This window comes from Euleptes europaea, chromosome 7, assembly GCF_029931775.1.
Source record: "Euleptes europaea isolate rEulEur1 chromosome 7, rEulEur1.hap1, whole genome shotgun sequence".
Taxonomy (NCBI): Eukaryota; Metazoa; Chordata; class Lepidosauria; order Squamata; family Sphaerodactylidae; genus Euleptes; species Euleptes europaea.
The window spans coordinates 57,583,636-57,595,897 of record NC_079318.1 but is presented as its reverse complement, the minus strand read 5'-3'; the positions used below and the strand labels follow the sequence as shown (position 1 = coordinate 57,595,897).

The 12,262-nt window shown below is 41.6% G+C and overlaps 1 protein-coding gene across 2 annotated transcripts in view; it reads right to left on the bottom strand.

The window, feature by feature from the left end:
- Positions 1–12,008, bottom strand: part of PPM1B (protein phosphatase, Mg2+/Mn2+ dependent 1B) — a 38,970-nt gene extending 26,962 nt beyond the window's left edge. For both annotated transcript variants that reach the window (XM_056852290.1, XM_056852289.1), the window contains exons 1-3: positions 11,887–12,008; positions 8,762–9,630; positions 6,197–6,314 (exon numbers count right to left, since the gene is read on the bottom strand). In XM_056852290.1, coding sequence (XP_056708268.1) covers positions 6,197–6,314; positions 8,762–9,607 — 964 coding nt within the window. In that variant the 5' untranslated portion in view covers positions 9,608–9,630; positions 11,887–12,008. The remainder of the gene's footprint in view (positions 1–6,196; positions 6,315–8,761; positions 9,631–11,886) is intronic.
- Between the last annotated feature and the right edge of the window lie 254 nt (positions 12,009–12,262).

Genomic DNA, 12,262 nt, shown 5'->3' with positions numbered 1-12,262 from the left:
ATTTGTTAAAAGGCTTTTGCTCTGTTCGGTCACTTTTGTGATGGGGTGGGGAGAGGACTTGGAGTCTGTCTTTTTTGCATTTGAACTTTTGAGGATTAGCTGGGGGGGCTGTTCAGCTCCTTTGAAAAGTTTATCATTTTTGGTTGAAGTGGTTTATTGTTTTTTTCCAGCTTTGGTGACTCACTAGTTAGTGGAGTTTTTGTAATGTTCCTGTTGGTCTGAGCAGGATCTCTCTGCAGTGGCTCAGAGGCTTCTCTTGTGCTCGCCAATGAGTGTGCAGAGTGAGCGTGTTTTCTCCCAAACAGGCAATACTGTCAGCGTTCATCGTGCACATCTACTCCCCTGAAGCGTTGAGCAGTTGGTCTTCCTCAGGGTCAACTTGCTGCTCTTCAACTACCCAGTTCGGGACTCTGCAAGTGAGTGAAACAAGCACATGCTTGTGTCTGCATCCTTTCTCAGTCTGTGTTGGGCATCAAGAAAAAACGCTTTCCCACAAAATTAAAATATCATTAGAAAGAAGCAGCAGGACAGTTTCCCAATTCAATTGGCAGTATCCTCTGCATCCCAAATAGCATTATCCAAAAAAACCTACATGAAAGGGAACCCTGGATACTTATCTTGAGGGTTCCTTCTGCTGTGAGGTTAGGAGGGTTTCTTGAAATGGGTTATACCCACCAATTGTTCAGGAACAATTTATTTTACTTCCTGTCACCTGGGTGGGAATCACCCAGTTTCAATTTGGTTACTTCAAGAGCTAATGAACCCAAGAACAGGAAGGGATAGAACCAAGAAGAAATATCAACCAAAACAGGTAAGTCACTGTTAGAAGCAAACATTTAATAACCAGAGCAGTGATATGAGTGGGTGTAATGGAAAATTAAAACAAGCATCTTCACACTGGAACTTGATCACATAGGTTTGATCAGACTCATGACCCCACTCTCCGTAAACATTCCTCTTTTCCCTCTCTCTTTTTTTGGGGAGGTAACCTCAGAGCAGAAGGAACCTTCACAATAAGTATCCAAGGTTCCGTTCTCACTCTGAGGATGAGGGCATCTTGGAATAGGACTTCCTGCAGCAGTGTCCCAAGTGACGGGTGGGAATTAATGATCTTGAACCACATGCTGCAGCCCTCTGCACCTGAAGGCGGCATAGGCTAAAGAGAAGGAGTTAAGTTTGTAGTGCCTAACAAAGGTCAAGATCAAAGACCACGTAGCATATTTCTTCCACTGAGGGCTGACGATCAAAAGCTGCGTTAGTGGCTGCATTTCTCACAAATTTGGCTGTGATCCCTGTGAGAACCTGGATGTTACCAGCCTTGTAGGCATAGACAATGCACTGGTGAATGGTGTAGCTGATAGCCAATCTGGACAACATCTTCCTTTTATTATGGGCTGTTAAAGAAATGAAAAGAGTCCAACTTATTGATGGACTCACTATGCCAGAGACAAATTCTGAGGGCCCTCAGGAGGTCTAAGGAGTGCCACTCTCTCTCCATGGGGTGGCTGGAATGCGAACAGGAGAATGGGAGTCTTTCACAGGGTCTCTTGACTCCTGTGAAAGGCTGAATTCACCTTGGGAACAAAGTTGAGATCTGCCCTGAGTGCCACCTTCTCCTTATGGAAGTCATACAGGGCCTCTTTCACTGACAAGGATCTTCTAGCTGAAGAGAGTATTCCTACGCAACCATTTAAGGGAAACTACCCTCAAGGGGTTTGAGGGAAGGCTTAGTGAAAGCCGAAAGGACTATATGCAGACTCCATGAAAGGAATATGTGGACTACAGGAGGGCTGATCTTTGAGGAAGCAGCCAATATGAAGATATCTGGATATAGGTCAGCCAGCTACATATGGCAGGACTGCAGCAATAGCTTCTACCTGGCGACAAAGCGTGGACGCTTTTAGCTTTGTCAGATGCCCTCTTGAAAGAAGGCCAACAGATGGGCCAAGCCAGGATTGAAGGGGTTGACATTTTTGCCTTGGCACTACCTCACGAAGGCTTTCCATGTAGTATTGTAGATGCGCCTTGTGGAGGTCTTCCTGGAGGCCATAACGGTATTCGTGACCTCTGAGGTGCTGCCTAGGTTCAGGAGCCCTTTCCTCTCAAGAGCCACATGGTCAGATGGAGCCACTCAGGGTCCAGGTACCATACTGGGCCCTGTTGCAACAAGTCCAGACTCACTGGAATCTTCCAAGGGTCTTTTACCGAAAGCACCGCTAAGGAGGGACACCATGGTCTGTGAGGCCAATTTGAAGCCACAACAATCACCTCCTCCTCCTGTCATATCTTCTGTAGAGCTTTTGCAATCACCAGGAGAGGTGGGAACACATACAGTAGGACCTTGGGCCAAGAAGAGGTTAGAGCATCTGTTCGTTTCCCCCCCTTGGAAGCCAGCATGGTGTAGTGGTTAAGAGAAGTGGTTTGGAGTGGTGGACTCTAATCTGGAGAGCCGGGATTGATTTGCCACTCCTCCACACGAACGGCAAATACTATTCTGGTGAACCGGGTTGGTTTCCCCACTCCTACACATGAAGCCAGCTGGGTAACCTTGGGCTAGTCACAGCTCTCCTAGAGCTCTCTCAGCCCCACCTACCTCACAGAGTGTCTGTTGTGGAGAGGGGAAGGGAAGGTGATTGTAAGCTGGTTTGATTCTTCCTTAAGTGGTAGAGAAAGTCGGCATATAAAAACCAATTCTTCTATTGTGGGGAGAGGAAGGGAAGGAGATTGTAAACCAGTTTGATTCTCCTTAAAAGGTAGAGAAAATCAGCATATAAAAACTAATTCTTCTTCTTCCTGACAGAGGGTGAAGGTATCTGGAGAAGAATTTTGGTAGTTGGTGACTGGATGTCGAGGAAAACAGGTCCACTTTCGGAATCCCAAACCTGGTTGTCATTTGCAGGAAGGCATCCTGTTTGATGGACCATTCATTCTTGCTGATGCTCTGTGTGCTCAGCCAGTCTGCCTGGATACTCAGGGATCCCTGGATGTGTTCCACTAAGATGGACCAGAGGTGTTTCTCCACCCAGGAAAGAATGGACTGCCTCTGCATGTAGAGTGGATGACGGAACCCCACTGGTTGTTGTGGGCCTTGGCTGAGATACTACCCATCCTCATGAGTACATGCCAGTCCCTGTGAGCAATTTCCTAACTGCTCTGAATTCTAATGCATTGATGGTCAGTCTTTTCCTTTGACGTCAATGTGCCTTGAGCTGGACAGCTGAGCAATGACGCTCCCCAACCAAACAGACTCACATCTGAAGAGCTGAATGATATGCTCTGTGAAGCAGGATTGGCCCCGCCTTGCTTGCTGGAATTGCTCTGCTTCAGTACAGTGTTAGGCTCAGGGTTTTATTGTTCTTCTTCAGGATCTCTAGTTGATAAGGCCAGATGTACCACTGGAGTGGTCTGGCATGTAGATGGGCCCATGGAACTGTACCTATACAGGAGATCATTAGGCCCTGAAAGTGGACCAGAAGCATCAGCTGAGCAGTCCTGGATTTGACCATATCATTGGCTAAGTTCGATATCCTGGAGGCACTGAGTTCTCAGAGGTACAGCAACACCTCTGAATAAAGCAAACATTGCCCTCCTCCAGGAAATGCTTCTTACAGTTTATGGGGTTCTCTGTTAAGGCTCAAATTAATGTGATGGGGAGGGCTTGCATGCTTTATCTTAGACAGGCTTAAAATGGATAATTAGAGCAGTTAGATTCTTTGCTTTTGGCTTTGCCAGTTTTGATGCACCTAAATGATGTTAAATTGACAATTATTACTGTTTATTTTGTCCATCTCCTACAAGTGGGAAATCGAAATCCATGTGGAGCTCTTTATCTGAACAACTGAGTAATCTGCCTTCTAAGTACCCTGAGGCTCTCTTAATTGTAGCAGGAGATTTTAATGCTCGTGTTGGAGCAGATGATATGCACTGGCTTCTAGCCAGTGGAAGGCTGGAGGATGATCACACTGAGGAGTCCTTATTCCTTTTAAATGATAGCTCCACTAGGGATAGTAAGATAAACAAAGCTGGTTTGTTTATGTTACCCTTTGTGCTAAACAATGAATTGATTATCTTGAATGGCAGGAGAGGAATAGATGCATATGGTGATTACCCCTTTATTTCCCCAAATGGATGTAGTTTAACTGATTATTTTCTAATCTCTTCTAATTTGGTCTCAGCAGTTAGGAGATTATGGGTTGATCCTTTTTTAAAAAGTGATCATCTACCACATATTTTGACATTATCACTTAATCCCCAGAGAGCAAGTCTGTCCAAACTGACTCTAGACCAGCAGACCTTTTCTAGAATACCAAGAAAGTGGATTTTTCAGCGTGGAATGGAGGTTGATACCTTATTAACTTTGAACTTTTTTAAGAGGCCAATTCCAGAACTTGTTAATACGCTGAACCCACGTATTGCTTTAAAATCATTCAAGGACCTCTTGTATCCTTGAGCCCCTCCCAATTTAAGGGAAAGCACATCTGGTATGACAAGGAATGCCGTCAGTTAAGGAAGGCTATCCAAAGATCTGGAAGGAATTTGATGTCGTCTGGAACCTGTGATCACTTGAGATCGTTACTTCAGCTTAAAAGAAAACATAGAAACTTAAAACTTAAAAAAAAGCGGTATATCAAAAAAGAGTGGGACCTTCTTATTGATGCCTCTAGTAAAAAAGACACAAAACAATTTTTGTCCCTGATCTCTAAAGCCAGTCATCAACCCTCAGCGGGGAGCTCTATTTCTTCTCAAAAATGGGTTCAATACTTTTCTGAGCTTTTACACAATCTATCTCAATTTTATGCCCAAAATTTACCATCCTGGCCCATAGTTACTGCACAAGAAATAGAAAATCTGATAAATAAACTGAAAATAGGAAATGGCTCTGGTCCTGATTTTTTACCTTCAGATCTTTTATGTAATAAGATCGAATGGTGGGTCCCTATACTAGCAGAGGCCTTTATGAGAATAAGCCAGTTAGGAGACAATACAAAATCAAGCCATTTCTGCTCTCAACGGCCTACATATTTGTCGAGATATGGCATTAAAAGAACAATTTTCTAAAACCCAACCCCATCTCTTCTCTTCATGGTATCTCCCAAATCTTGTATTTAGACACAGCCTGCTTAGAGGATGGCTCCATCACAACCACTCCTGTATGTAAACAGAATGGAGACTCCTTAAGAAACAAACTTTTCTAAAAATGGAGTGGATAAGAAAACTGATCAATTTTAATCTGATACCATACACTACAAGAAGTCAGGAAAGCCAATTCAATTTGACTTCCCCCCCCCTCACCTTCCTTTTAGATTGAGGGTTGATTTAAAGCTTTAGACACACAGAATTCTCAGAGTTAAGCTGATGCTAAGTAATATCATAAGTTCCAGAGTGCCTTATGCATGCACCAAACACAAACCCTAAAGAAAAGTGACCAAACTAATTAGGAATGCCTACAATTAACTTTCAGTCTGACTACTTATAAGACATTAATGGTGCAGCTCTTTTAGCTTATCCAGGCACATATACTTCCTGTTCTTAATTATTCAACAGCTGTTACAACTGACCAGCAAGCAAGTTCGTCTGCTCTTCAATAGGGCTTGCTTTGCGAGATTACTTTAATCAGGAGGCGCCAACAAGCCTAGCTTTAAAAGCCACTTACAGAAGTTAACACGTTGCACCACAAACTGGCCAGTGTGGAAATGATCTGTACACCTCAAATAAAATGAACTGTGCTGGACAATGTAGGGCTACCACCTCCTCAAAACTGTGATGCAATAAGGACAAGTGATTAACCAGACTACCATCTGGCCTCTGTGGCTCAGATGTACACCTGACCCCCAAGATTTGCATCTTCCAATGTGTATGGCCCTGACCTGGATGGCCCAGGCTAGCCTGATCTTGTCATATCTCAGAAGCTAAGCAGGGTCAGCCCTGGTTAGTATTTGGATGGGAGACCACCAAGGAATACCAGGGTTGCTGTGCAGAGGAAGGCACTGGCAAACCACCTCTGTTAGTCTCTTGTCATGAAAACCCCAAAAAGGGGTCACCATAAGTCAGCTGCAACTTGACGGCAATTTACACACACAATATGTATGAGGGCTGCACTACAGTCTAATTTTGCCTAATATTGCTTCAATTGTTACATGTGTGGATTTCACAGAAACTGGAAGAAAAATGTCTAATGCAGAATGTGATTGCTTACCTTCCACCCGTGATTCCAAGTGCTTATCCAACTCTGCATCTCTTTTCACTGCCTCATCTGAGACCTTAGGAGCATTTGAAAAGCAAACTAGTACAATACTCATATTATCACGACTTCCCTATATTTGGAAAGGAAAAAAATAGTATATATTTGAGAAGTTTAGCTGAAAAAACACACTTATTCACAGTTGATTTTTTTCACAAGGAGAAATCTGAACTAAGAACACATGAACATAATAGCCTGCTGGATCATACCTGTGGTCAGCCAGCTCATTGCCCCAGAGGGCCACACAAACTGGACAAAAAAAGCTGTGGGCCTCACTTGCTGCTGCCTCCCAGCAATAGTGTTCAGATGTTTGCTTCTCTGTAGATGAATGCTCCCTTCACTCACCATGGCTAGTAGCCAGAGATGGACTTCTCCCTCCAAGAATCTAAGCCCCTTTTAAAGCCATCTGTGCTCATGACCATCACCACCTTCACTGGCAGTGAATTTCAGTTTAATTATCTGTTGAGTACAGCAGTACTTCCTTTTGTCTGTCCTGAACCTGTTTCTCAACAACTGCCTAGGGATGCCCCCTCCCCAATTTCTAATACCTTGATCAAGGGACAAAAAGCTCCTACTATCCACTTTATAAACTTTTATCATGTCTCCCTTAACTGTCTTTTTTCCTAGAATCAAGACCCAGGCTCTCCAGTTTTTCCTCACAGGTGTGGTGCTCCAACCCCCTAATCATCTTTGTTACCCTCCTTTGTACTTAAAAAAGCTGCTTCATGCAGGTTTCCTGGAGAAGAACAGTAATGTTTTCTATCAGGGTAACTCTGAGTCTGTGGGCACCTTTGGGATTCGAACACTAGATGCTACCACAAAATGGCTGCCACGAAAGGGAGAGCCAACTACAAAATGGTTGCTTCAAGAGACAGACCCAAAACAAAAATCTCAGGGAGTGAGGTCATGCATAACTCTAATACTAACTATTCAACATTTCAGGCCAAACGTCCAATTAACAGGATGCCTTTTAAAATGAACATATTGTTTAAAAATATTTTCTTGCATACACAGCTTATCTTCAGTCCTTGTGAAGATCCTTGTGCTATGGTGGCAGCTGCTGCAAAATGAATTTTTGGAAAATCTGCATAACCAATTACATCTCCAGTAGCTGATCAGAAGACCTGCTGGGCAAAAGCCCTACCTACTTTCTAAAAATAATTAGAGGTGCCTGAAAAGGTGTGGGCACCAGGACATCTGTGGGCACCAGGGCACCCACAGGCACCATGTTGGGGAAGCCCATTCTATGTAAATAAAGTGATCCTAACTGTATCTTTCCATATGACTAAGACTCCCAGGCATCTAATGCATTACTTGCGTGGTCCAGTGGTTAAGAGCGGTAGTTTGGAGCAGTGGACTATAACCTGGAGAACCAGGTTTGATTCCCCACTCCTCCACATGAAGCCAGCTGGGTAACCTTGGGCTAGTCACAGCTCTCTTAGAGCTCTCTCAGCCCCACCTACCTCACAGGGTATCTGTTGTTGGGAAGGAAAGGTGATTGTAGGCTGGTTTGATTCTTCCTTAAGTGGTAGAGAGAGTCGGCCTATAAAAACCAACTCTTATTCTTTATTTCTTCTTGATAGCCATTTTAATACAAATTTACACCAATAGTACCAAAAATACTTCTGTCATCTCCCACATTAACTCACAAAAAGGTGACCTCAAGAAAACCAATGAATTCATAATATTTTAAGAATCATACTATTCTGCATTTGGAATCTGAATACTGAGATAAAGCTGAAAGTTAATTAAAAAAATGGAAACGGCACCATGAAAGTTGATTTTCCCTTAAAATCCATTTAAATTCTGATTATTGTCAATATTACCATAATGTTTCTGCACATGTCTACCTCTCCTATACCTCTGAAATTTATGAGTTTGGAAATGAAGAGGAAAGTGAACAATTCGTCCTCAATTTTATACATCACTACCCCAAGCCTAGAATTCCTTTTATCATGAAAGCAAAACAGATACACTAAGCAATATCAGATTGAAAGATATACTTGCTATGAAAACATTACTTAACACTTCATTCAGAAAACCTTCAGAAATTATAAATTAGATGTTCTCTTTTTAACTGCAAGCCATACCAATTCTTGGGACTGGGTAAAATAGAGTAGTTTGTCCTTTTTTCAAAAAAAGTCTTACCTTTTTTGGACATTTTAAATATCCTGCTCGAACACAAAGAAAAAAGGTATTTTGCACTAATGACAAATTAGGGCTTGGAACAAAAAAAATCAATTTAATATGGCATACAATAACATTAAGAATCCAAAATCCAATGAAGGTATGAATTCCTAACAAGCATGAAATTGTGTAAGTTAATTCTCAGAGTAATTCCTCACTGAAACATCACAAGACTATCCACAAATGCAGAAGAGTAGTCAAATTACCATTATTTTACTAGTTTTTTGTTTTTTTCAAACCATCAGCCTCAGTACATTTTGCAACAGTACAGCACATCCAAGGACTCTATTGCATCTTCCAGGACGCAATCCATGACAAAAACAGGTTACATACCTTGTGTAAACAAGTATCCACCACCCAATTGCACACTTTTTCCAGATCATCTGATACTTCAAGCCTAGACTTAACAAATTCACAGAGCTCCTCGTTGCTCATTACATCCCAGATTCCATCACAAGCTAAGACAACAAACTCATCCTCTTCTGCTCTTACAATTTCATAAACCTCAGGCTCCGGAGAAACAAGTTGTTCCGTGGGACCTTTGCCATCGACACATTTGTAGTCATAGTCCCCCAGAGCGCGAGAAACTGCTAATGAGCCATTAACACGCTGAATCATGACACTCCCTCCTGCATTCTGGATTCGCTCCTTCTCCCTTGGATTGCAAGGCTTGTGATCCTGGGTTGAAAAGCAGACTTGTCCATTCCTATAGAGAACAGCACGTGAATCTCCACAGTTGATAAAGTAAATGTGCTCAGGCGAAATCATAACTCCCACTGCTGTCGAGCCACTCCTGTCCATTCCATTTCTAAGGTCTGAAAAATTGCGCATATACTCATCAATTTTCAAAAAGCCAGTTCTGATTCCACTCTTTACATTTTCCACGGAGGGTTCAAGAGTAGAGCCGGGCTGTTCTGTTCCCCTGAAGTCTTCGTTATTAGTGATGTGTTCTAATAAGTGGTTTGAGCAATAATTTGCCACACGAGAACCTGCATGACCATCATAAACAGCAAAAAAGGACCAGTCCTCTAAGCCATGAGGAATGCCTACAACAGCTGTGTGAGCATCTTCCATTTCCACTCTCCATCCTTGCATACTGCTAAGCCCATAACGCAGACCATTTCCAGTCCCATGAGCATTATGCTTCTCAGTTTTTGGCTTATCCAAAAATGCACCCATGTTTGCTTAATTTGTAAAGAAGTCTGCAAAACAAGTAATTTAACTATCAATACAAAAAGATTAAATTGCAATTCCAAAAAATAGCAAATTTTGCTTGGCTATTTAAGGTAAGACCACAATTGTTTGTTCCGACATTTAGCTGACAGCCTTCAGATATTGGTGGCTATGTTTCCTGGTTAAGATACAATCTTTATCTTCAGAAATATTATGTTGTTCAGCTCTCTAGGGATGCTGCAACCAGACTATGTCAGAATTGTACACAAGTACTCCTTCATATAAGGACACCTTGCATATGAAAAACAAGAATCCTGGCCTAGAACTCTCATCCCAACATAATAGTTTTCTTTATGCAAAAATAGGGGCTTGTGCTGCTGTTTTAATACAGAAGATCAGTCAACAATACTTATTCCCCACCCACCACAGCCTGACATTATACAAAAACTATGCACTAAGAGAGTCTTCTGAATGTGTAGATTGTCTCGTGGTCTCGATTCAAATGTCTTAAGACATTCAGTTCAATACACACAGCTCTCTCCACAGAATTTAGACATACTTAACTCTGCTTTAAGTACCATTTAAAAAGTAAAAAAACTATAATGCAAACACAGAACACAGTACCTTGTAATATGCACATTGAAACAGGTCTGAAAAATCTAAGCTATTACATAAAAAGCATTTTTGGTTCAGGTACAAGAGGTCTAGAATGAATTACTGCAATTATTTTAGATCAATACAAGCACTGCATAAGTAGCACCCATTAGGCTTTGTGAACCAATGATGCACTAGAGTAATAGGACACTCAAAAGGCCCTGCTTGGTATACCACTGAATGCTATATTAAGAGTTAGTGGCTTTTACTGAAGCCCTTGGCAAGAATATCACTGATCAACAGTGAAGTATACAGAAGCTTTCCGCACTATATGATTATGAATATGAGCATTACTACTCATATCTGCATAAATGTAGCTGAGTTACTTATGTGTAAAATTCTTCATACTATTTCTCATTCAATCTCATAACCTACTGTAAGTTACTTCCACTCTATAGCCAGGATACTGGGCTAGAGACAGTAAGAACTGGTGAAAAGGTTTTACCAAATACTTTGGAAACTAAGCTGAATATTGTACAGATTTAGGAATTGAATTGTTACACTCAAAATGCCACTGACCCTATTAAAAACTAGTTAAAGTCAGTCAGCGCTAGCCAATTCTATCAAACTACCATAGCCTCAATCTTATTAAGCGTGAGCACAACTGTCATCCCTTTTCTCCAGAAACTTAAAAGCTGGTGCTGAAAGTTCCAGGTAGCGCATGGACAAAAAAGCTACTCTGCCCAGGAAGCTGCAGCGGGAGGGGAGAACAGTGGAAACTGTGACCACCTTCTTCTTCTTACCACAGTCTTTACATTTGCAAAGAAAGCTCTGTTGGCACAAGTAATTTCACCCAGACTACCCTACTCACTGCTGCATCTCAGGCAGTGAAGCTTTTTGTCCACACAGCTCCTGCAACCTCAATTATCAGCTTTTTGGAGGTCTCTGAATGATTGGAGTCAAGTTTGCCTCCTCAAACGTCTCACCAGATTGTGGCAGGAGTTTACCGCAACAGTACTCAGTTCCAGTGTCACCCCACATAAGGCCACGTTGGATTCAAATCTAGCAGTCTGACCTCCAAACCCACTATATCAAATTAGGTATCACTGGGTTATAGTTAGTTCAAACAATAAAATATATTTATACTGTAAATTTAAAACACTATTAGTATACTAACTAGATACACAAGTGTCTGTGGGTTCACGTTCAACTTTAGTCTCTCAAAATTCCCTATAAGTAACTGCTTGTTGCCAGAGAACTGCCAAAACTAGCTCAATGGGACAAGATCTGCAGTATACAGAAGTACTGCATAAAACAAAGCAAGAAAAGTTCCTTTTCAAACTGTGAAGCAACAGTCTGACTGAGGTTTGAAGGATCTGGGAGCTATTCCTGGGTATGACAAAATCCCTAAAGCAGTGCTGGGCAACATCCTAATGCAGATCTGTATAAGAGAACACAACGTATCATAGGCCAACTAACCGTGCTATTGCAACTCACTACAACAAAATGTACCATTATGACTTAGATTTACAAACATGATCCCGAAGGCTCTCTTTCACACAAAATGGAGAATATTTAACACTGCTATGTGCATGTTTGCTTTCCAGATATGATTACCCCCATGGGTTAAACCCCTGGGTCAAGACACTTTCCACAACAAATGCATTCCATTCCACAACAAAGTTATTTACCCGTCAACTGCACCTCTGCCAATTTCTCCACAGATTTAAAATGTTAGGTTTACATTCCTTCTGCGAACAGGTACAGAAGTGATTAAGCTTCAGATAGCACAGGATACAACATCTGGGATTTCCTAGAAGAAATGAAAGTCAAAATTAGTGTCTCAAATAAACAATTACAATATTCTTAAAGTTCCTAGACCATTACAGAACTTTAAAATCTTTGTGATAACCTTTTGAGTATCATGATTAACATTCATGTAAAATTATGTCAAATAGCTAGAAGGTCTACAACAGTTCTCAAATTAAAAAAACCCAAGGACCCTGATTCTGATTAATTTTTTTCACCAACCCAGGGCTATATTATGGTCTTTACGGGTGAACTCTA